Source organism: Typopeltis vanoorti, chromosome 16 (genome assembly GCF_054136105.1).
Source record: "Typopeltis vanoorti isolate ZY-2024b chromosome 16, IOZ_Tvanoo_1.0, whole genome shotgun sequence".
NCBI lineage: Eukaryota > Metazoa > Arthropoda > Arachnida > Uropygi > Thelyphonidae > Typopeltis > Typopeltis vanoorti.
This window is the reverse complement of record NC_143564.1, coordinates 69,292,113-69,316,839: the sequence shown is the minus strand read 5'-3', so window position 1 is coordinate 69,316,839 and position 24,727 is coordinate 69,292,113. Positions and strand designations below refer to the sequence as shown.

The window sequence follows — 24,727 nt, the reverse complement described above, 5'->3', positions numbered from 1 at the left end:
TGCCTTAAACACATTCAAAATCTCTGCAGAAACTACAGTCTCAGGCAAGGCATTCCAGTCATTCATATCTCTACATGCAAAAAACCTACTTCTCGCTCCCTTGTTCAAACTCTCCTTATACAGATCCAGGCATGACCTCTTGTTCTCTCCTGATCTTCCACTATTTTATGAAAAACCACTTCAACATTGATCCTATAACAACCCCTTACCACTAGACTCTGAAAACAACAGAAATTGGTCAACACTCTCAACGGAACCAGATTAACTTTTCATGATATAATGCCAATAACATGGTCCAGTCTTTGACTCATCTTTACCGGATTACTGTTCTTATAAGAACAGTTTATATATATAACTATATTATATATATATAATTATATTAATATATATAACTATTATTAATAATAATAATAGTTATATATATATATATATATAACTATTATTATTATTAAAGAATTTATTCATGCTACTTGCACACACAACACCCAATTGTAATCCATTCCAATCATGCACCACCCTATGAGAGAAAAATCAAGTCCTCTCCCTCTTCTTGAGGGCATTCATTCTCAACTTCCAAGGATGCCCTTGCATCCTTTCTCCACCCTCCATAAAATGAAAAATTCTATCTGCTGTAATTCTGTATAAATCTTTCAAAAGTTTGTAAGTCTCAATTATGTGAACCGTCTTTTTCCTGTTCGCTAGTGTCTGCAGCCTACAAATTCTTAATGTCTTCATAATTAGTATTCCAATCCTGATATCAATTTTGACATTCTCCTTTGCACTCCCTCCACTGTATCAGAATCACCATGGAAACCAGGAGACCATACCTGCACATAGTAGTCCAAGCAAAGTCTTACCATGGCCTTGTAAAGAGGCAAAATGACTTCCTTATCTTTACATGTTAAGGTTCATTTCAGCATTGAAATTATTCTCTAAGTTGTATTTGCAATTTTTGCACTATGACACTTGAACTTCCTGTCTACTTAAAGTCCAAGATTCCTAGCCTGATCAGTTTCTTCTAGCATAATCCCGCAGTATAATATGAATTGGATATCTAGTCATAGCAAAGTGCATGACCTTACATTTATTAACATTGAACTGATAACCATTTTTCACATGCCCACAATTCCAGCCTCTTCAAATCATTCTGCAAGTACTGCATATCAGCAGGTTTCCTGGTAACCCTATCTATCTTTGGATCATCAGCAAATAGCTGTATGTTGCATCAAATCCTTCCCAATCCCATTAATGTACAGATTGAATAACAATGGACCAAGGACTGATCCTTGAACCACATCACTGGTTAATGCAGATTCACATCCCCCTCCCCTACATAAGACTTTTTGATAACCTGTCACTCAGCCATCCTCTTAACCATGCCGATAACTAATAATCCAATCCCATATTCTCCAATTTATACAATAGTTTTTTATGCTGTATTCTATAAAAACCCTTAGCAAAATTAAAAGCATCATGGTTATCATTGTGTATATCCATTCTCCTTGTCTTAACTCACTGGTTACATTATTGTAGAATGTGAGCAAGTTTCTAAAACATGACCTCCTTAGTAAACCCATGTTGTTTGTTGCACAGTAGAGATTCTCTGTCAACCCATTTCTGAATGTGAGCCCTAACCGACTTTTCCAAAATATTCACCACCACTCCTGAGATACTAATCGGTCAGTAGTTGGATACATTGGTTTTTGCATGATCCTTGTGCAATGGACCATACATTCTTTCCACTCCTGTGGAATCTTCCTTGTTTTGAGATTCAAATTATATAGCCTAGTCAAAGAAATGGTCAGTTTATCTAAACACTCTTTTAGCATCCATGCTGATATTGAATTAACATGTATACTACAGGCTGTTGCACAAACTGAATAAGAATTCTGCAATAGGAACAGCCTGTAGTACTTCCTCCTTATACACGAGGAAGAAGTACTTCCTCCTCATGCATTCTTTCTTTTACTTGCAGCATAATGATAGAATTGTCTTTAACTTGCAGAATCAGTTTCTTTTCATACTCAGACTTAACTTTCCATACCAGTGACTCTTCTGGCCTGCTACTTATAATTATCATAACTGACATCATCCTTATTCATATGGTATTCCTTCCACATCTTTTTTTTTACAAATCTCTAATTAGATTATATATCCATTTCATGCTTACTCTATTTCTCTTTGAACTCTAGGGACACATTCTAATATTGCATCGTTTAAGTATTTTTTAAACACTTCACAGGCACTGTCGATATCCTTCCCATCCATCTACTGATACCATGGTGCAGAACCCACATACTCATCAGGTGGTCATAATTTTCTGCTTTGTAGTTTAGCATGTGACCTTTTCTGAATGGAATATTCATAAATTTAGCCGCTTCCCAAGTGAGTACCACATGAACACTGTCACTAACCGGTGGCAGAATAGTTAAGTCTTTAACTGAAACTCTTCTCTGATACTATAATCAGATCTAACACTCTTTAACCATGAGCTGCTTCTGTTACATGCTGCTTGAGGAAGGTGTCTCACAACAGCTCAATAAATTCAAGTTCATTCTTCTCATGCAATTTCATAGCTACCCGATCAATCTTTGGATGATTAAAGTCCCCTATTATAATTACTCTTTTTACACTATCGTATTTATTTGGTGATGCATTTCTTCATCACTCGCAACCAATCCACCAGGTCTATAACAACATTCCTCTGTATTTAATCTTGTTAAACTCCACCTCACACCAGATGGCTAGTATTGCAGTCATAGGTCTCAGCTCTAACTGGATTCAAGTTATCTGATATCATTAGCAGCATGCCCCTTCTCCTATCCCATCCTTCCTAAAAATCTTGTACCCTTTACACTCGACACCAGTTAGTAATGTCTGCTTCTGACCAGGTTTCACTAATGCCTACAATATGAGGTCCCAATATATGAAACAAGCCTTTTCATCATGCATGTTTAAGTATATAATTACACTAAGCTTATTTATTTTGTGAATTGTGCAAAATCTTACATATTACATTACAACTGCATACCAAATTATGGGTCACAGAGAGTATTGGGAGAATTACAGTTGGCTGTGAAACAAATGAAAATTGTTTCACAGCCAAATTGTTAAATCTTGTTAAATTATTATTTTTTTTGTTTGTTTGTTTAATGATATCTCTGATTTTTGTATGAATGGGGACAACTTGAATGTTGTTTAAGAATATTTGATTATTTATTTCAAAATTAGTCTGTGGAAGCTGGATAGGTTTTAGTTTATAACAGAGGACGAGATATAAATAGTGCCGCCTGTTGTCATAGATAGGAATTACCTTACATTTCGGAAAAAGCAGCAAGGTATATTTGAGAGTATCACCATATAAACTATTGGCAGGGGCAAAGAGTCTATGAAGGAATTAACTTATTAAATTAATTACATAAGATACTATTTCCAAGTTGAAATTAAAACTTCTTTATGATTATGACATTCATTGGAGGCCATTCATGATCAAATCATTTGATAATGAATGAGATTATGTATAAAAATTAAAAAAAAAATGTGTAAATTGTGCAAAGAAAATAAGACAGTATATTTTCAATGCATTTAGGATGAGGCTGAAAATTTACCCCCCATAAACCAACCATCCTTCTATTCTTGAGGCTCTGCAAATGACATTCCCTCAAATCTGTCTTAATGAATAGAAGGAGGAGGGAGGATATGATTGAGACAAAGTTGGTAAGGGGTTGTTACAGATTAATGTGAAAAGGATTTTTCACTGAATGTAGGGAGACAGGGTAGAACAGGAGGCCATCTCTGGAAACTGTATAAAGAAGGGGAGAGCAAGGGAATAAGAACCAGATTCTTTGCATCGAGAGTAGCTAGTGAGTGGAATGCATTGCCTATGAGCGAGTGGAGACATGTTAAATGATTTTAAGGCACATGTTTTGAATGCAACAGAGAGAACCTTCTGCAGGTGAGTGTTTTTATTTCATTAATGTCTAATATTAATAATATATCATCTAAATCCCATATCCTTATTAACATCTAGCCTTCTTAATACTTTAATACCCATTTCTGTCACTTGTAGCATTTTCTTTCTTTCTTTCTAGGTGTTGCTCAGCATCGTCATACACAATAATATGATATATATTTATATATATCATATTATATATATATACATTATATATATATATCATATTATATATATATACATTATATATATATATATATATATATATATATATATATATATATATAAAATGTTGGAAGTTTATTTTTCATTTGGTTAGACTATAATAAATTTAGTTTAATCCTTTATCCAAGTGCAAGCAAACAAAGTTTGCGCTTGAAAATATCTTCAGGACTGAGGTAAGGTAGTGCAACATCAGGCAACTCTGAGCAAAGGTGGACCAAGCTCTCATCACTCCTTGTCTCAGTATCTCCCATAATGCAAAGCACATCTCTTTGCAGACATGTACACTGCTATGCATTAAGGGAAGGGCCACTACCCAGACCGGTTTGAACCTTTATTGAAGTCTTGTCAGTGGGAGGCAGACCCAAACGTGGAGATACTAAGGCAGAAGTAATAGGAGAGGTCATATTTACCTATAGGAGTTGCAAACAGGTGTACCACCTTGAATTACTCTGGATTTAGAGAAAGATGTTGGAAGTTTCTTTTTCACTTGGTTAGACTATAATAAATTTAGTTTAATCCTTTATCCAAGTGTAAGCAAACAAAGTTTGCACCTGAAAATATCTTCAGGACTGAGGTAAGGTAGTGCAATACCATATAGGTAAATATGACCTCTCCTATTGCTTCTGCCTTGGTATCTCCACGTTTAGATCTGCCTCCCACTGACGGGACCTCAATAAAGGTCGAAACTGGTCTGGGTAATGGCCCTTCCCTTAATGCAAAGCAGTGTATATGTCTGCAAGGAGATGTGCTTTGCATTATGGGAGATACTGAGACAAGGAGTGATGAGAACTTGGTCCACCTTTGCTCAGAGTTGCCTGGTGTTGCACTACCTTACCTCAGTCCTGAAGATATTTTCAGGTGCAAAGTTTGTTTGCTTACATTTGGATAAAGGATTAAACTAAATTTATTATAAAAAGCTAAAATACTCTGGGATTTCAAAATCCAGACTGACAAAAGCTTGAAATGTAATACACCTGATATAATATTGGTTGAAAAAAGTGAAAACAAAGGTGTTCAGCTTATCGAAATATCAGTATCAGGAGATTGCCAAAAAATAAACTGAAAAAATTATAAAATATCGGGAATTGCAAATCAAAGTTGAACGAATTTGGCAAAAGAAAACAAAAGTTGTTCCCATAGTAATAGGTGCTTTAGGCGCCATCCCCCAAACACTGAAAAAATATCTAGAAGCACTCGAGTTAGATGGAGTAAAAACCGGGCAGTAGCAAAAGGCTGCTTTGTTCAGCACAGCATTCATATTCAGAAAGTATTTCCACAATTCATAGGCCCTGGAGTAGGGCTGGAATTAGTGAAATATAACCAGCCTTTTACTTAAGGATGGGGAAGCAAATCAAGCTTGGATGAATATTATATATATGTAGCTGAACATCCTTGTTTTCACTTTTTTCAACCACTGTTGTATCAGGTGTATTACATTTCAAGCTTTTGTCAGTCTGGATTTTGAAATCCCAGAGTATTTTAGCTTTTTCATTCTCAATCACCTTTTGGTCAACTTTATGCTTCCAATAGTCTTTAGATACTTTAAACCTATATGTTTCCTACCACATTATAAAAACCAATAAATATATATATTGTATATATTGGTTTTTCTAATGTGATATTTATTTGTTCATGCATGCTATTTATTTGTTATAGGTCTTCTGTCCTCCTTCTGTGTGTGTGTGCATGCGTGCATGCATGCATGTGTTGGTTATATATATATATATATATATAGACAATTTTTTACCATGGGTATAATATATATTAAAGATACCAAGCTATTTTAAATATAAACCTGGTTATTTACTCCATTTCCCAAATAAGCAAACAGCATATACAGACAAGTCTGTCAAGTTTGCGCCTGCAAGTGTTGCAAGTCTAGCTGACCCTGCATGTAGTGCAAGTCAAGGCAACTCTTGGTAAAGGTAGAATAAGCTCTGATCACTATTCTTAATATTTACCCTTAATGCAAAGCACATCTCCTGTAGGAGATGTACGATGCTATGTATTAAAGGCAAGGGGCCACTACCCAGACCGGTTTCGACCTTTATCGAGGTCTCGTCAGTAGGAGCCAGGCTAAGAAATACTAAGTTTTAAGTAATACCGAGCTTATAAATATTTTACCAAAACAAGTTACCATAAGGTGTTTTGACCTTAATAACCAGATTTATATTTAAAATAGCTTGTTATCTTTAACATATATTATACCCAAGGTAAAAAACTGTCTACATTTATCTCTCATCCTGAGATTTTTATTTAATAAGGTCAAAGCACCTTATGGTAACTTGTTTTGGTAAAATATTTATAAGCTCTGTGTTACTTAAAACTTAGTATTTCTTAGCCTGGCTCCCACTGACGAGACCTCGATAAAGGTCGAAACCGGTCTGGGTAGTGGCCCCTTGCCTTTAATACATAGCATCGTACATCTCCTACAGGAGATGTGCTTTGCATTAAGGGTAAATATTAAGAATAGTGATCAGAGCTTATTCTACCTTTACCACGAGTTGCCTTGACTTGCACTACGTGCAGGGCCAGCTAGACTTGCAACACTTGCAGGCACAAACTTGACTTACTTGTCTGTTTGCTTATTTGGGAAAGAGTAAATAACCAGGTTTATATTTAAAATAGCTTATACAGGCAATTCCCAACATGTAAATTTAACTTACATAAATGCAGACTTACCCAAATTATCCTAAAAGGTCTTGGAAAATAAAATTATAAAAATTGTACTTAGTATGTTACTTGACTGCCACATAACAGCAGTCATCTGTGGAGCAGACAGCTGATGCAGCGCATGCCTTACTGTTGAACATGGACGTGATATGCATTTACATAGTCATCAACAACAACCATGGGTCCAGTGCCCATAGGTGTCTGCTGCCATCTTGATATGATTCTTCCATTGCATTCTATTTTGTGCAAGATGACTCAGTTTGTGTATAGAGTTTCCGCACCATTTGACGATGTCATCGCCCCATTCTCTGATTGGTCTTCCTCTTTTGTTCTTTCCTTCAAGTATTCCAAACAGCAACATTTTTAGTTTTCTGTCATCATTCTTTCTACATATATGGCCAAATAGATGTAGTTTCCTTTTGATTATTTTCTGGATCAGGTTTTTTTTGGTTGTATTTGTCTGTAGATTTCCTCATTGTTCACTTTCTGTATCCAGCTTATTCTTAAGATCTTTCTATAACACTTCCTCTCAAATGCCAATATCCTCCTTTCAGACTCTCTCAGGAGTACCCAGGCCTTGCATCCATAGAGCACGCTGCTGAAGATACAGGTTTCTATAATGCGCAGTTTAGTTTGCATCTTTATAGCTCGGCTCTTCTATATTTTTTCCATGGCTTTTAAAATAGTTGTTGCTCTGGCTATTCTAATTTTTATCTCTTTTTTTGGGATCCAAGTCATGCATCATGTGGCATCCAAGATATGTGAAGTGTTCCACATTTTCCAGTTGAAATCTGTCTATCGTAACTCTGTTCAGTAACTCCTGTTGTCCAAATATCATTGTTTTAGTTTTTTCAAAGTTGACATTTAGTCCATATCTTTTTCCTTCTGTGTATAGTGTTTGCAATGTCTGTTCCAGCCTTGCTGCAACTTCTTCAATCAGGACGATGTCATCTGCAAAGCAGAGGTAGTTTATTCTCGTGCCATTTATTGAAATGCCTCCACCTTCTTTAATCTTATCTAGTGGTCTTCCTAGATGTGTGATGAAGATGATTGGTGATATTGGGTCCCCTTGTCTTGTGCCAAACCAATCTCCAGTCTCACCTGCTATCCTGATTTTTGCTTGTGCTTGGCTGTTTATATCTTTCAGCAGGCAGATCAATTTATTGTCCACACCATAGGATTCCAAGACAGCCCATGTTATATTTTGGTCAATATTATCAAATGCTTTTTGGAAGTCCATGAAACAGCAATATATCGTTTTGTTCTTTCTTTGAGCTTTCTCTGTTATTAGTCTTAGGGCGAGTATTTGTTTCGATCTTGTCGAAATCCGGCTTGCTCATCCGGAAGATGTGCCTCCATATGCCCCTTTAGTATTTTCATCAGCACTTTGCCAAGCTGACTCATTAATGCAATAGTTCTGTAATTGGTGCATTCTAAAGCACTGCATTTCTTATGAAGAACAACCAAGACCGATTTTTTCCACTCTTCGGGGGCATATCCTGATCTCCATATTTCATTACATAGCTGATGTATTTCTTTTACAACTGATTCTCCCCCATATTTTAGCATCTCGCCTATTATGTTGTCATTTCCAGGACTCTTCTTGTTCTTGAGATGTTTTATAGCCTTATTCACCTCGTCTTCCAAGATGTCATTTTCAAAGATCTCTGCTGGTGTAGAGATTGCCTTTTAGTTCTTTGATTACTTCTGTTGCAGTATCATTTAGTTGATTTTTATGTAGTTCGCTGCAATATCTTGTCCATCTGCGTATGATTTCTGTCTTGTCCATCAGTACTTTACCATTTTCATCTTTGACTGCTACTGATCTTGTTTGCCACTTCCTATTGACATTTCTTATAAGTTTGTAGACCTCTCTAGTTTTGTGTTCTCCATAGTACTGTTCAATGTCTTTGCACTGGTCCTCCAACCATTTAGCTTTATCAGATCTTGCTGTTTTCCATACTTCATTGCATTTTTGACAGTATAACTCATCTGCTGCCTCTGAATTATCTCTTTTAAGTTTCAATTCTCTTTTCTCTTGTACCAATTTTAGGGTTTCCTGAGTTATCCATTTCTTGTTGATCATTTCTCTTTCAGGAATTACTTCCTCTACAGTTTTTTTTAGCACTGTAGTCAGTCGTTCTGCTCTTGTATTTATATTTTGTTTTTCACTTGCAGTCTTAAGCTTAGTTTCCAATATGTTCTGATATGCTGTTCTTAGCCTGTCTTCATTTAGTTTTGAGAAGTCTCTAGTTTTTTGGAACTTTCCTTTGTACTTTTGATTCAGTTTTAGTCTTATATTCGCAGTCACTAAACTGTGGTCCAAATCAATATCAGCTCCTTGGAATGATCTGAACTGTTGAACTGAGGTTCTCCATTTCTGATCTATTAATATCGGGTCGATCATATTCCCGTGTTTGCCATCGAAGGAGCGCACGTCCATTTACGACAATCCTTTTGTTGGAATTTGGTATTGCAAATCATCAGGTTCAAAAAATTCCAGAAGCATCTCTCCACGTTTATTTCTTGCTCCATATCCAAATTTTCCCCTAAGCTTTTCCCATCCTGTGTTATTTTTGCCAATCATTCCAGTCTCCTCCGATGATGAGTATATTCTGCTTCGGCACCTCATCAATTACTAGTTGTAGTTCTCTGTAAAATTTCTCAATGTTTTCATCTGCACTCTCTGCGTTGGGTTTCATATATTTGAATGGTTGTGATATTAAATGGTTGGGCACTGAATCTTGCAACCATTATTCTTTCACTAACTGGTTTGTATCCTATCATTGCCTGACAGGCCTTGTTACTTACATTAGGAAACCTATGCCTGCTTCATGCTTACTTTCATTTCCTGACCAGAGAACTCTTCCACCATTTGATTACTCTGACAATGTCCATCTCATTTCTGAAATAGCCAATATATCACATCTGTATTTCTTCATTTCTTTTTGAAGCAACTGCAATTTTCCAGTTGCCTAGAGTGTACGGACATTCCATGTACCAATTGATATTCCATCCTTTACAGGCCTGAGGTTGATTTTTTTGACTTTGTGTTCAGTAATTGATTTTTTGATCCAACCCTGATTACTTGATTGGGGACGCGGACCTTGTTTGACTGGGCGATGTCCGAGCCTGCATGAGTCTTTTTTCTTGTACTTTGGCATCAGATTTCAATCGTGTTTTCTTTTTACTGTCGGCACATCGACACTTATCTGATAAACCCTTAGTCTTCCTTGAAGAGCTTGGGAGAGAATCAGAAGGAGAAGGAACATATAGATTTAGGCATAAGGTTGCCTAAGCTTGCCTTGACGCAATACCGTCATTGGACTTCTGTGGCATTTTATAGAGTAATTGGAGTACTGTCCACTAACCCATCACGTCCTGTTAGTATTGCCGCTTCTTGCCTGGGACTGCTTATTGGCTATTCACAGTTAGCCACCATATTTGGTGGCCATTCCCTGATCCGCAACCTGGAGACCCGTCCAGTCGCATGTAGCTTTGCCTGGGGGAAAGACCCCAGACCTGGTATTTACATACCAGGTACATAATTTATGTTGTGGCAAGCTTTTAATGCCTGCAACAACACTTCTTTACCATAATTTCCCCTTGCTATGTTCACACAACACTCTTGAATACATAACTGTTATTTTTCAGGAAATAACAATGTATACTAAAATATTACTTATAAAATCATTAATTAATACTTTGCTATATTTTGGCAGTGTTTCGTTCCCATCATCAAGGAACACAAAAAACAATGATAAGTGCATGCAGGTGCTAACACTGGGAAAATGAGGCTGAAGAAAGGCAACCAAAGTCTGGCCTAGATTCCTAAAAGGTGCCCCCTAGTGGGCTAAATTGGGTGATCTTGGTTATTGGGCTGAAGATCTTAGAATGAATGCTTCCCAAATTTGGGGCAGTCTCATGTACCTAAATTTGTTGAGGTTTGGAAAGTTTTTCAGGGCTGAGGCAGATTCGAGGAAGAGTCTTTCATATTTGTATTTGCTGCAGTGTAATAGTGGCATTCTTCCAGTGTATTCTGCGGTGGTGTCAGCAAGTCTGAGTGGCTGTATTGGTGGAACTGGATGTAGTTCTTGTGTTCAGAAATTCTGATAGTGGCTATTTGGCTGTTGTAGGACAGTTTGTAACTTCAAGGGACCTGGTAGACATTGGTAGGTCTAGGGAAGTGTTTCTCAAACTGCAGATATCCATGTACCCCTTCTTAACTTTTCATTATTAGCAAGTACCCATTATCAAAATAATAAATAAATAAACATATTTCATTGTAAATGCCTATTTTATTCGAATTAAGATGCGCTTGCAAAGAAAAAAAACATGATTTATTTTTATTAGAACAAAATGTATAAAGATACTATAAATTTTTACTTAATTTAAATAATTTATCATCAGCGAGAGGAGTGAAATTGCTTATGGTGGGATAAAATTTCAGCAGTATTTGGCTCTAAGTTGTTAATTTCAATCTCAGATGCGTTTCAAGATCTATAATGTGGTTCTTCTTCTTCGTCTTAATATCTACAAGGGCTGAAAATTCAACTTCACACAGATATGAACTTGGAAATGGAAAAATTAATCTTAGCTTTATCTGTTAATTCTGGAAATTCATTCTGTATTTGTAGCCAAAATGATGATAACGTATTCACGTTGTATTTATTTTTTAGGAAACCATCAGAATCTAGTTCTAAATTGTTCTAAATTTATTTTGAAAAAAAATTCCACAGGTTCATCCTTGGATTCATTATGTTTCGATTTTCAGATGGTTTCATGCTTCCATTTTTTAAAGTTTCACCACAAATGAGACATATGGAATAGGTTCCTCTTCATTTCCCATCCATGAAAATCCACATTTCAAGTAATTCATATCGTACTTAAGAAGGTACTTAAAATAATGTATTTAACGTATTTAAAATAATTTTTTTCATCTTCTTCCTCATTGGTTCATTACAGATGTCAGTCGACAATCCTTATAAATTTCATTTGATCCAGATACAATATTAAAATTTTCTTGTTGCTTACAGCTACTTGTGTCTTCTATATTGCTCTCTTTTGTGCGTTTTATAAACCCAGTCTTGAACCATTGATCCATACTTAAGAATTTGTACGCTAAACAGTTATAATATTTATTATAGGTATTATAACTTTCGTATATTATTAAAGCAACTATATCACTGTAAAAGTAGTACTAACCTATTAATCATTATTTTAACTAACAACAATATTTTTTCACGATCAAATAATGAAGCATATTGATTAATATCTGTTTAACTGTCTTAATTACATCTACTAATGATTCATATAAATACCTTTTTTTGTCATTCGCTATTGTATTCTCTTTGCGTTGTTGCAGGCTTACAATATACATTCATATACGAAGCTGAAGAAGATTCACGAGTGATTGCCCGTGAATTTGCAAACTATTCAATTGATTATCACAATTTGAGTAGGAGAATTCATATATAATATATAATTTATTAAGAAATATAATATAAGTTTAAAATAATTTTTTTCTTAATGAATGAGTTAATGGTGCATAGCCGAAAATTGCCACATACCCTGAAGATATTTCACGTACCCCGGGGGGGGGGATATGCTTACCACACTTTGAGAAACACTGGTCTCGGGAATGTGATTGATCTTTCTTGGAGCAGATAAGCACTGCCAATTTTTTATGAGGTCTGTAAGTGGTTGTAAGGTTACATTTCCTTAGGGTTTTTGTCAGTTGTGCCTTGGACATATGGAATAGTGATAGATGTTGAGTAATCTCTGTTCTGAAGGGGGGAAGGGGAGTTGCAGTTACAGGGTTTTAATATTTTTTGGATTTTTAGTGGATTGTAGTCATTGGCTAAGAAAGTGTTGCAGATATGGTCAAGTTCAGTAGTTAGGGCACTATTATCAGTTTAAGATTTTACCAATTAATTTTGCCCTGTTTATTGTTGGGATGTCAGGGGCCAGTGTGCTGCTGGTGAATGTATACCTGTATGTGTAGGTTTTCTATAAATGGAGAATATAGTCAAGTTCAGTAGTTAGGGCACTATTATCAGTTTAAGATTTTACCAATTAATTTTGCCCTGTTATATGGGGTTTTTATAATCCTATATTGTTGGGATGTCAGGGGCCAGTGCGCTGCTGGTGAATGTATACCTGTGTGTGTAGGTTTTCTATAAATGGAGAATATGGGATCCATCAGGCTGGCATGTAATCAGAGTGTCTAGGAATGGGAGATTGTTGTTTTTCTTTTCTTAGGTAAACTGGATCTTGGGGTGTTGATTATTTAGATATGTTAAGAAAATGTTGAACGTATCTAGGCATGTGTCCAAATGGAGAACACATCATTTGTGTAGTGTAGCCAGAGAGTGGTTTATGTGGGGCAGAGTTTAAGGTGTTTCTTCAAAGGTCTTCATGAAGAAGTTGGCCAAGGGCAGAGAAAGGGGAGAACCCTTGCCAAAAAAAATAGCCTGAGTTCATGGTGAACTGAAACAGAGCTGAGATCTTAGGAGGAAATATGGCTTGGATGAGGTCTAAGGTATCTTTGAGTGGGACATAAAGGGTGAATAAAGAGGAGACATCAAAACTGACCATTGTTGGTATTTGAGGTTTTTTATACTGGTTTTTAAAGTGGGCTTAGTTTTTTTATGTGTGAAAGTGTGTTATGTGACTTAAATGTATTTAGACAATCAAGTTGCTTACTGTATGTATACAGGTATCCCTTGCTTAATGTGGGATTTGATTAACATGGCAAAATTAATTGCGGCAATCCTTTGATGTACGTGGCAAGAGTTTTGATTAATGCACCTTTAACCCTGCAGAGCTAGCAGCTGATCTGATAAATACATGCAAAATGTTTAATGTAAATATTCTTACAGAATTCAGTGTATAGCTTTGGAGGTCATGAGTAGCTGTGCATTCATATGTTACGAGTGATATTCTGCACTGTTTTTTGCTGTCAGTTTGGTTTAACACTTGTTATGTAAAGGTTTGTGATATTTGACAGTAAATTGTATCTGAGAGATACCGCGACCTCCGAAGTCAGTATAGTATGGTTTCGTTTCGTTTTTTTTTTTTTTCTTTGTTTAACAATTTCTAGATTGTAACTGAAAGTAAATAAACCGTCTATTATTGAAATAGAGAGCCAATGGCTTATTTATCATACATCTCCTCTAGGAGATGTGCTTTACATTTTGGAAAATACTAAGGAAAGTGATCTGGAGCTTACTCCACCTTTACTACATGTTTTCCATACGATTGCTTATGCTTGCATCCTCCGAAACTTTTAGTTTCTATATATTCGGCACGAAACTCTTGTAGTTTCTATATATTCGGCACGAAACTCTTGTAGTTTCTATATATTCGGCACGAAACTCTTGTAGTTTCTATATATTCGGCACGAAACTCTTGTAGTTTCTATATATTTGGCATGAAACTCTTGTAGTGTTTCTATATATTTGGCATGAAACTCTTGTAGTGTTTCTATGTTCGGCTATGAAATAATGTTGGATTCAATATCCACTTAATTTGTACCATCATGTTATTATATTTGCAGTGTTTTTTCTTTATGTTTTATTGCTCGTTTTTTTTTGCCAAGATCTGGAGAGTCATTTTGCTTGTTATCGTAGAATTTATGCCGAGAAGAAAAAAACTAAAACTGTTCAAACGACTCTTGATAACTTCTTTTGATTAAAAAATTGAAATAAATAATGTAGGTACAAGTATTTATTAAACATTTACTTTGCATTCGTTTTTTATCTTTCCTAAAAGAGTACCATATAAAACGAATTATTAATACAGTAATCGAGCATGGACGAATTGTACTTTTTACCATTGATTATTAGATTTGATTAACGCGATTTTGATATATGTGCTAGCATCGAAGGATTAATTAACTGCGTTAATCGAGGGATACCTGTATTTATAGTAGAGTTCCTATGCCATATACTATTACAATGTGAAAATGCTGTACTAATGGCAGCCATGTTGTCACTGAGTTTCACTTTGTAAGTTTTTAAAACAGTTGTCACTGGGTGATGCGCCCACTATTTTCAGTAATCTGCAAAAATCAGAAATCCCTTGCCATATGGAAATGATATGCATAACTGAAAGTAAGGAATGTTTTCTAAGCTTGATGGGACATTAGAAAAGAATCCATAATGCTTCAGTTTCGATACATAAGAATTTCTTTTGAATTTGCATAGTTGATAGTGGCAAGTTTTTGAGAGGGATAATGGGAGGTTGTGTCAGTGTATCCCCCCCCCCCCTCTATAGCAGGAATTGCGTGATGCTGCCTCGCTGTCTGTCTTGGGAGGGACACATGTAGGAAAAGGAAACTTTTATTTGCTTCCACAGGCAATTCTTTCTTGTCAAATTAAACATGTATTTTAATCTAATCATCCAATCATCAAATATATGTATATATTTACATGCCAGCAAGTCTTTTCTTAAAAACCAGATTCGTAATGACAAAAATTCTACGCTATTATTAGTCAATGTATTGCCAGTTTCCCCTTTGAGCAGCCTTAGATATTCTCGGAATCAGCATGTAGAATTTTTATAATTATGATGAAACATATTTGTAAATTTAATTCAGAATACATTTCAGAACACATGTAATTTACAGGCAAAAAATACTGTTGTTGGTGAAGATGGGCAGTTGATAGTAGTAGCGTAGTAGCAAGATTAGTGAAGTAGAGCGCTCTCCTGCAATAAGTCCTTGGACTCCCTGGAGGTGTCATGTAATAATAATAATTTTTTGTTGAATTATTCAACAAAACATTGTTCCTTTGTTCTTTTCTTGATATTAAGAAAAGTGACATTATCATATTTGGGTAGCCTTCAATAAATAAGATATCTGTGCAGAGGTCTTAATTATGCTTTTGTTCCTAAGAGTTCAGTAATGGATTTTTAATAATGGTTTCAATGGCCTTCTTTTTAAAAGGTCTTCAAAGCAGTCCTTCTCATACTACCAGTATATTCATTCTGAAACAGCATGCTACTTAAAGCTACACCTCTTCTAATGTATGGAAGAATGAAGTTTTAGCTCTCTCCTCTCACAAATAGAATGATAAAGGACATGTTATGGTAATGAAATATAAACAGAAATATTTTATTAAGCTCAGTCTTTTATTATGTGATAATTTTACTTAGTGCTGCACTGAATCCCGAATTAACAAATTTAAACAAGCTAGATGACATAGTCTAAACTTGGGATTAGGAAGTTATCCCTCTTTCTGAGGCTTTGATAAGTTACTACAACATCTTTACTATTGTGCACAGATTTAGTTGCCAGAATTTCTTTGGGATGTTGAAGTGTTGGAGAGGATTCAGAATTCAGTGACCAAAATAGTGACTTGTCTGTGGAGTGTCAAGGATAAACTGAAAGTTTGTTAGTTACAAAATTTAGCTGATGGGCAGAAAAAAATGATGGGATATGATAGAAACATATAAATGACTAAAGTTGCTGTTAAATCTTTCATTACATCACTTGACAGTAAAGAACAAGAGGATCATTTCTAGAAGTCTTGTAAGAATGTGTTTAGCAAGATTTAAAGACAATATTTTTTGCTTGAATATCAGTGAATTAGGGGAATGCAGAGGTGGTCATGAATGGATTGTCAGTGAACAAGTTTAAGAAGAGTGATAGGCACTGTGTCAATAATGATTAATGTGGATCTCCAATGAAGAGAAGTACTCAATGGAGATGTCATCTAATCATAATATCTTGTCACTTGACATGTCAAAGAGTAAATATTGCTATTCTTTCAGATTAGATTTATAACTTTTGTGCTAATTATTGTTGGTAATATGATATAAAATTTTCTAAAAGTATTTTTAGTTAAAAAAAAAAAGTTTGAGCAGTTTAAATATAACAAGGATGTAGGGCATATGAGACATAATTAGGATTGTTCATTGTTAATCGGGAGAGCTAACAACTGCAGTCATCAGTCTATTTAACTAAAATATTTGGTGTGACTAACATTAATGGAAAGCGTAGCATATTTGTATACTATCCATTATGTGTTTTAAGCTGAGAATCTTTTTGATTTTTTTCTCCATTATTTTAAATTTCAAATTGCCATCTTTCTTTCTTTTTTAAGCGGAACTGGGTGATTATGATCCAAGACGCCACCAACCAGGCTATGTTTCAGAATTCCGATTTTGTACAAATCAAACCCCAGAACTCGAAGCAAAAGCTGCTGAATTACACAAAGGACTTGCGTAAGTTGTAGTTTTAGTACATGCTGAATATTTTATTAATTCAAATTTTCTGATGTGTCAGCATATCTGCTCTCCCATGATAATTTGGACTCCTTGGGGATGCTTATAAAACTGTAATAATAATAAATCAAGAGAGCTTCTTTCAGGATATTTAAGATGCGTAATTCAATTTTAATTCCAGGCCATTCCCAGGACTGGCCTGGTCGGCCTAGTGGTTGGTGTATCTGCTCTCCAGCCAAAAGGCTGTGGGTTCGAATCCTGCCATGGGCCTGGATGTTTATCTGTGAAAATAGTAGTGGTGGTGGGCAGTAGATACCATTGGATTGATTACAGTAGATAAATGCTGTAATTGGTGGATTGAGTGGTGGAGATGGAGAGTCGTAGAGTAGGTACCCCTCTCTTGATGAGTTTTAGGACTCCTTGGAGGTGTCACATAATAATAATAATCAAAATTTAGTACTCATTCTGTAGGTATGACCCATGACTTGCTTGTTCAATTAATTACTGAAAAAAAAAATCGCTTCTTGGCCCAAAAGAAACTGTTAAGAAACTTGATCTGTTTTGTGTAAAGCCACCCAGAATATATGGAGGACAAAAAATTCACAAACAAGATATGCCCTTATGCCCAGTTGTTGGGCATAAGGGCATATTGTTGATAGTATAAACAGTAGTACACACAAACTTGAAATTTGTTTAGAAAACTTGCAAACTTATTTACAAGTATTTCTTCCTCCTTTGTAAAAACTTCTATTTGCTTAAAAATAAATTAAATAACCATGTTCTAAAATGTTCAGGCATAATGATTAGTTTTTATATTAGTTCATAATTTACTAATATACACTATTCGAGACCTTTGATTTGATAAAATCCCAGTTCCTTCAGATATATTCAAATTATTTAAATTTACAATTCATTCTAGTTAATTCACATGGAATGGAAAAATATACAAACAACTAGATAAGAAAGTCATGGGTTCATCTACATCCCCTTTTGACTAATATCTACATTGAACACTTTGAGAACTTAGCACTCAACACAACCATACTCGAACCAGTAGTTTTGATGTAGATGATCTATTGCAATTTAACCACATGATTCAGACACATTAGATCCATTTTTAATGCATTTCAATAGCCAATATCCCCAAATCCACTTTACAATGGAAAGTAATTGAATAACTGTTTTCCCTTCCTTGATACACTAATCATATGCCTTCCAAATGGTTCATTATCCTTTTCTATTTACAAAAGCTCATACATACTGGAAGATATTTGCACAAACAGTCGCACCATCATCCAGCACAGTAGATACCATTATACTGAAAACTGAAAACATACTGAAAACACTAATACACAGAGCCAGAAGTATCTGTTCCAATGACACTGCACTTTTCAGTGAGCTCACCTATCTTCATTATACTTTTTTTTAGCCAATGGCTATAATCTCCAGAAAATGCAGAAAAAATTAAATGTCCCTCTTTAAATTTCCTCCCTTTCCCTATACACAAGACCACAGTAAACTTGTTATTATACCAGACATTCAGGGCGCATCTGAAAAGATATCCAGAATGCTTAAAAAATATCAGCTCCACATCACATTTAAACTAAATGTTATTTGCTTTCCAGAACCTCTGTAGCTCAGTAGATTTCGACAATGCCGTTTGGTTGGAAAGACCTAGATTCTAATCCCATCTAGGACATGAAGAACCTTTATCAGGGCTTTTCCACTGAAGGTGGATTAGCTAGTCTCTTACAGAGGTAGAAAGTTTTTTTCTCCCAGAAACTTGGGTTTTTCATCCCTCAGAACAGGCATACCGACCATTAGAACACATGCAATTAATCTACATAATACACTGGCCTCATAGCCTGAGTTGCTTTGGCCATATATCTAAATAAACCAAACCAATCATATGTTCATCTAAGGACAAACTCTCTCCTTTATCACATCCTGATCAGACCACACTTAGACTATTGTTCTCAGATTTGGTCCCCAGAATTTGAAGGGGATAAATTGACTGTGGAAAGGGTACAGAGGCAGATAACAAAGATAGTTTCAGAACTGTACAATATGAGTTATGAGGATCGACTCAGGGAATGTGGACTGCAGAGTTTGGTGGATAGAAGAAGGAGAAGTGATATGATTGAGACTTTTAAACTGTTGAGAGGCAGTTACAGGGTATACATTGGAGAGTTCTTTCACTTGGTGGAACAGCGGGAAGGAGTGATGACAAGGAGCCATCCCTGGAAGTTACGAAAGGAGGCTGTGCGCAAGAGGGTGAGGAGTGGTTTCTTTGCATGGAGGAGGGTTGAACCTTGGAATGCATTGCCTGAGAGAGCGGTCAGAGTGGGGACGGTTAATGGGTTCAAGGAGTGGTATGATAGACTTTGTATTTCCTAAAAACGACCTCCCACGATGAGTCTTTTGACTCCATGGAGACCTGGATAATAATAATAATAATAAAGTGTCCTGAACATGTGACCTTGCTTACTATGGACAGACAGGAAGATTTGTTGACATCTGCCTCAGAGAACATAAGAAATACATTCAGCACCACATTATGGTAAGCCAGGATTAGCAGACCATGTCTTAGACACCCCTTCACATAGGACTAGATGGAAAAAAACAAAGGTGCTACACAAAAATCATTACAGGTTAGAGAGTCTGTTTTTGGAATCAGTAGCAGCTTTTTAAAGCTACCTGAAGAAGTATGGCCATATCAATTTACTAAAAAATCTGGGTAATAATCATTTTAAGATCAAATTAATACTTGTCAACCTCTCTCTCTCTCTCTCCCTCTCTGTATCCAACAATAGATGGCACCAATTAAGACTTTGTGTTCTTTGTGTTGTCTGTTATAATTTTAAACTGTTCTTGTTATTAAGTAATCGTTATTATTTGCTCAGAAGATGCTGGGTATAAAACCAGTGAAATATCAGCAATTAAGTAAATAAATATTTTATTTATTATCTTATTAGTGTCTTATGTTGTGAATTAAACCATTATATAAAAACTAACATATTCAATAACTGATTCTTCTTGCTTCTCTTTCTCTCCACATCCACCCACCCATCCAGAACCATTGAATGGGTTAGTGTGTCAGTTGACTTCTGATATAGCATTACGTAACTAGACCTTCGATTATCTGTTCAGCAAATTACTCAATACCTAGCATATTTTCTGTAATGTTTTTTAATGATATATTTCTTCCAGTACATGTCAGCATTCTTCTATCCACACTCTTATCAGGTTTCAATGTTTTTCAGCGAACATGGAAATTTTTTTTTCTATGGTCAATAGTATATTATATACTTCACAAGAAATTCTTTTTTTCTGCAGTATTTGATCTTAGTATGAGTAAAAGTTTATGCACAGTTCTCAGATTTGAGAACTGTGCACTAACATTTTAGTTAAAGCATTTGAACATGCTTGTGTACTGCTAGTTTAGATGCTTTGGCTATTTCTCTTTTAATCTTATGAATTTATTCAGATAAAATCAGCAACATGGGGCTGAATTTATTCAGTCCCATGTTGGAAGGCATGCATTGGAAAATTAGCACAATGTGTGTGCAGTGGAAATGATATTGATGTAGATCTTCAACTACTGAGACATACATTACGAAGAGGAACAATCACAGGAAGGAAAGTAAATGGAATTTATGCAGCTGTTAAGAGATAACCTAAATTAAGACAACTTGTAATGGAAGGGACTCAGGATTTGAAAATGTTGAATCTGGTGATAGCATCTGAGAACCTGTCAGTATCATAGCACCTCTATGTGTGTGTGTGTATATATATATATATATATATATATATATATATATATATATATATAATATTCATCCAAGCTTGATTTGCTTCCTCATCCTTAAGTAAAAGGCTGGTTATAATCCACTGATTCAAGCCATATCCAAAGGCCTATGAGTTGTGGAAATACCTTCTGAATATGAATGCTGTGCCAAACAAAGTGGCCTTTTGCAGCTGCCTGGTTTTTAGTCCATCTAACTCGAGTGTTTTTTCAGTGTTTTGGGGATGGTGCCTAAAGTATCTATTATTATGGAAACAACTTTTGTTTTCTTTTGCCAAATTCATTCAACTTCAACTTGCAACTCATGATACTCTGTAATTTTTTCAGTTTTTTTCATCAATTTAGCTATCTCCTGGTACTGATATTTTAATAAGCTGAACACCCTTATTTTCACTTTTTTCAATTACTGTAATATATCAGGTGTATTACATTCCAAGCTTTTGACAGTCTGGATTTTGTAATCCCAGAGTTTTAGCTTTTTCATTCTCAATCACTTTTTGGTCAACTTTATGCTTCCAACAGTCTTTAAATACTTTAAACCCATACTTTTTTACATAAATGCCAGTGAATTATCTTAGCTACATTATCGTGCCTTTTACGGTACTAAATTTGTGCGATTTTGCTGCGTCCCCTTATAATGTAGTCTACCGTGTCTTCCTTCTCTTTGCACAATTTGCATTTATTATCTTCTTGAATTTTTTGTATTTTTGCTTTCATAATGTTGGTTTTAATGGCCTGTTCTTGTGCTGCAAAAATTACCGACTCTGTTTCTTTCTTTAGTACTCCGTTTCTCAACCACTGCCAGGTCAAGTTGCTGTCAACGCTCGTCTATGCTGTGAAGTTATTTTCCATTCAATGTCAAATTTTTCCATCTTTCAGTTCTCATTTTTACTTCGTTGGTCTTGTACTTCAATTTTGTCTCCATGGGTTTAAAACCTTACCTCTTTCCTTACCTCAGTTAGAAATTTTTCCATTGTTTGCTGCAATTAATCATTCCAATTTTGTTTTCTTCAACAACTTGCTTTACTTGTAACAATCCTCTGCCTCCTTTTTTGCATGTTTAATAGTGCAGTGACATTAATATCAATCCTTGCAGTGACATTAATAGTGCCTATTAATGTCATTGCAAGGATTGAGGGGCATGGTGCATTGTCATTAATTTTAGAGTTTTTTGGTCTAAATTCTTCACTTTTAGCTGGACCCATTCAAATGCCTGCTGGATATCTCAGAACAGGCATAGCCCAGATGTTAATTGCTTTTATCAAATTTCCAGCATTAAGCATTGACTTAAACAGTCATTAAATTACAAGTCAACATACACGTTCATTGGTGGTGACTTTTAATGCCAAAAAAGAAAACGAAAAGTTTATTATAGGTCCAAATGGCCTGGGAGATAGAAATAGAAGAGGAGAGAGATTAGCTGAATTTGCTGCAGCTGAACAACTCTTTATCATGAACACTTTTTTTCAACAAACACCCAGGAACAAGATGGACATGGCAGTCACCGAATGGAGATACATGAAATTGACTACATTTTAACTGACTGTAAAAGACTGGTTTAAAATGTTGGTACAATAGGTGAAACATACTTCAACATAGATTCTGACCACAGACTCCTCAGAGCCATTATAAGAATAGACTACAAAAAAGAACAACATATCAGGGCAACATCAAACCACAAAAGAAAACCCAAACAAATAGACTACCAAAAGTTCAGGAAGTACATAGAAGAGACCGAATGGACTATTAAGAACTGTTACATAAATAATGGCTATATCAACTTTATTAATAAATTCAACGAGTACAAGAAAAAATCAGAAATTCATGTGAAACAAAAGAAAAGACAATGACTCTCACCTCAAGCTATAGAACTACTGAAAAAGAGAAAAGAACTGAAGAAATCTGAAGGAGATTTTCTAGAATACAAAATTATCTGTAAGTTACTAAGGAAAAGAATTCCAGAAGACTACAAAGCTTTCAGGATAAAAAAAACTAAGAGAAGCAGTGCAGGCAAAAACCAGCCTGAAAACAATAGAAAGACTTAAATTTTAAACAGCCAATTCCATCTGCTTTACAGGATCAAAATGGAGAAAAACATAGTAATAGAAAAGAATAGAAGAAATTGTGCAGAATTTTTATAATGATATTTATGCAACTAAGTGCCAAATCTCAGAACCTATCATTCCAAAACCAAGCAATATACCAGATCTACTTCCAGAAGAAATAGAACATGCCTTAAGAAAATGAGTAAAGGTAAAGCCTCAGGACTTGATCATGTTAAGGCTGAAGAAATCCAACAAGGTGGACCAATTATTTTCAAAGTCTTGCTGCCAGATTCGCATAGTCATAATCAGAGAGAATAAAATTGGGGGAGGGGTGTTATTGATGATAGCTGATGAACTGCAGCCGAGGAGAATTGAAGTATTGCAGGATAGTGAAAGGAGCTCATTTGAGGCTATTTGGTGTGAGATTGATACTGGCAGAATAAAATATACAGTTGGGTGCTGCTATAGACCAGGTGATGGAATAGAGGTGGAGATGGTATGCATAAACAAATTGATGAAATGAGTGGAAGGAGGGTAATTATTATGGGGGATTTCAACTATGGTAACATTGATTGGAAGGAGGAGAGGACACATGTGAGGAAGGAAATGGATTTTATTCAATTATTAAGGGATAACTATCTGAAACAGCATGTAATTGAAAATACTAGGGGTGTGAGAGTGCTTGACCTGGTAATAGTATCTGAGAATTTGACTGTAATGAATATGACCATGTTGCCACCTATTGGTGAGAGTGATCATAAGGTCTTGACCTGGGAGGTGACTAAAGGTGTGAAATTTGTGATTAAGACAGGGTATATGTGGAATTACCGTGCTGGCAAGTATGACAAGCTTAGGAGATTGCTTGGATCAGTGCCATGGCATGTACAACTGCAAGGGCTGGACGTCGATAGAGCATGTGAAGTGATCAAAGAGCATTTACAGGAGGTTATGGCTGATTGTATACCTAAGGTCCGAATGGTGAAACAAGGAGGGGTTAAATGGATGAATAACACCATTAAGCTTGAGCTGCAAAAAAAGAAACAACTATGGAGGGAATTTAAAGAAAGGGGGTGACCTGCAGGCACACGAACGGTATAAAGTACAGGCTAGAAGGGTAACAAGTGTGGTAAAAACAGCAAAAGTCGATTATGAAAGGAAACTAGCTATGCAAGCAAAAGAGAATCCCAAACAGTTCTTTCAATATGCTGCAAGCAAGAAAAAAACTGTACATGGCAAAATGATTTTAAGGAATGACAATGGTAAAGAGTTCACTGAACCAGTCGATATAGTGGAGTTACTGAGCGCGCACTTTGCAAAAGTATATCATCCAGGTGGTGACGTTGAAAAAATGAAGGAACCATTAGTTTATATGGGAATTGTGATGAATGAAGTGGAGGTGAATAGTCTATTATAGAACCTTAATGTGAATACATCTGTGGGATTGGATGGTATACCGGCACGGGTCTTGCATGAAGCGGCTAATGAATTATCAGTGCCCTTGACCATGTTGTTTAATTTGAGTCTCAGGTCTGGCTTAGTCCCGAAGGCGTGGAAAGAGGGGAAAATAGTTCCACTGCATAAAGGAGGATCCAAGACTATGGTTGCAAATTACCGACTGATCAGCATATCAGGAGTCGTTGTCAAGGTCTTGGAGAAAGTAGTCAAGGGAAAAATACAGGAATGGATTGATGAAAATGTGATACTGTACAGAGGACAGCATGGCTTTGTGAAGGGTAGATCATGCCTCAGTAACTTGCTCAAGTTTTATAACAAGGTGACGGCTGAACTGGATAAGGGAAA

At 35.7% G+C, this 24,727-nt stretch overlaps 1 protein-coding gene across 1 annotated transcript in view; it reads left to right on the top strand.

Moving 5' to 3' along the window:
* LOC150098108 (band 4.1-like protein 4) overlaps positions 1 to 24,727 on the top strand; it is a 637,189-nt gene that overhangs the window by 189,473 nt on the left and 422,989 nt on the right. Inside the window, exon 7 of the mRNA XM_090406685.1 lies at positions 16,957 to 17,077. Within this exon, the coding sequence (XP_090262811.1) occupies positions 16,957 to 17,077 (121 nt within the window). The remainder of the gene's footprint in view (positions 1 to 16,956; positions 17,078 to 24,727) is intronic.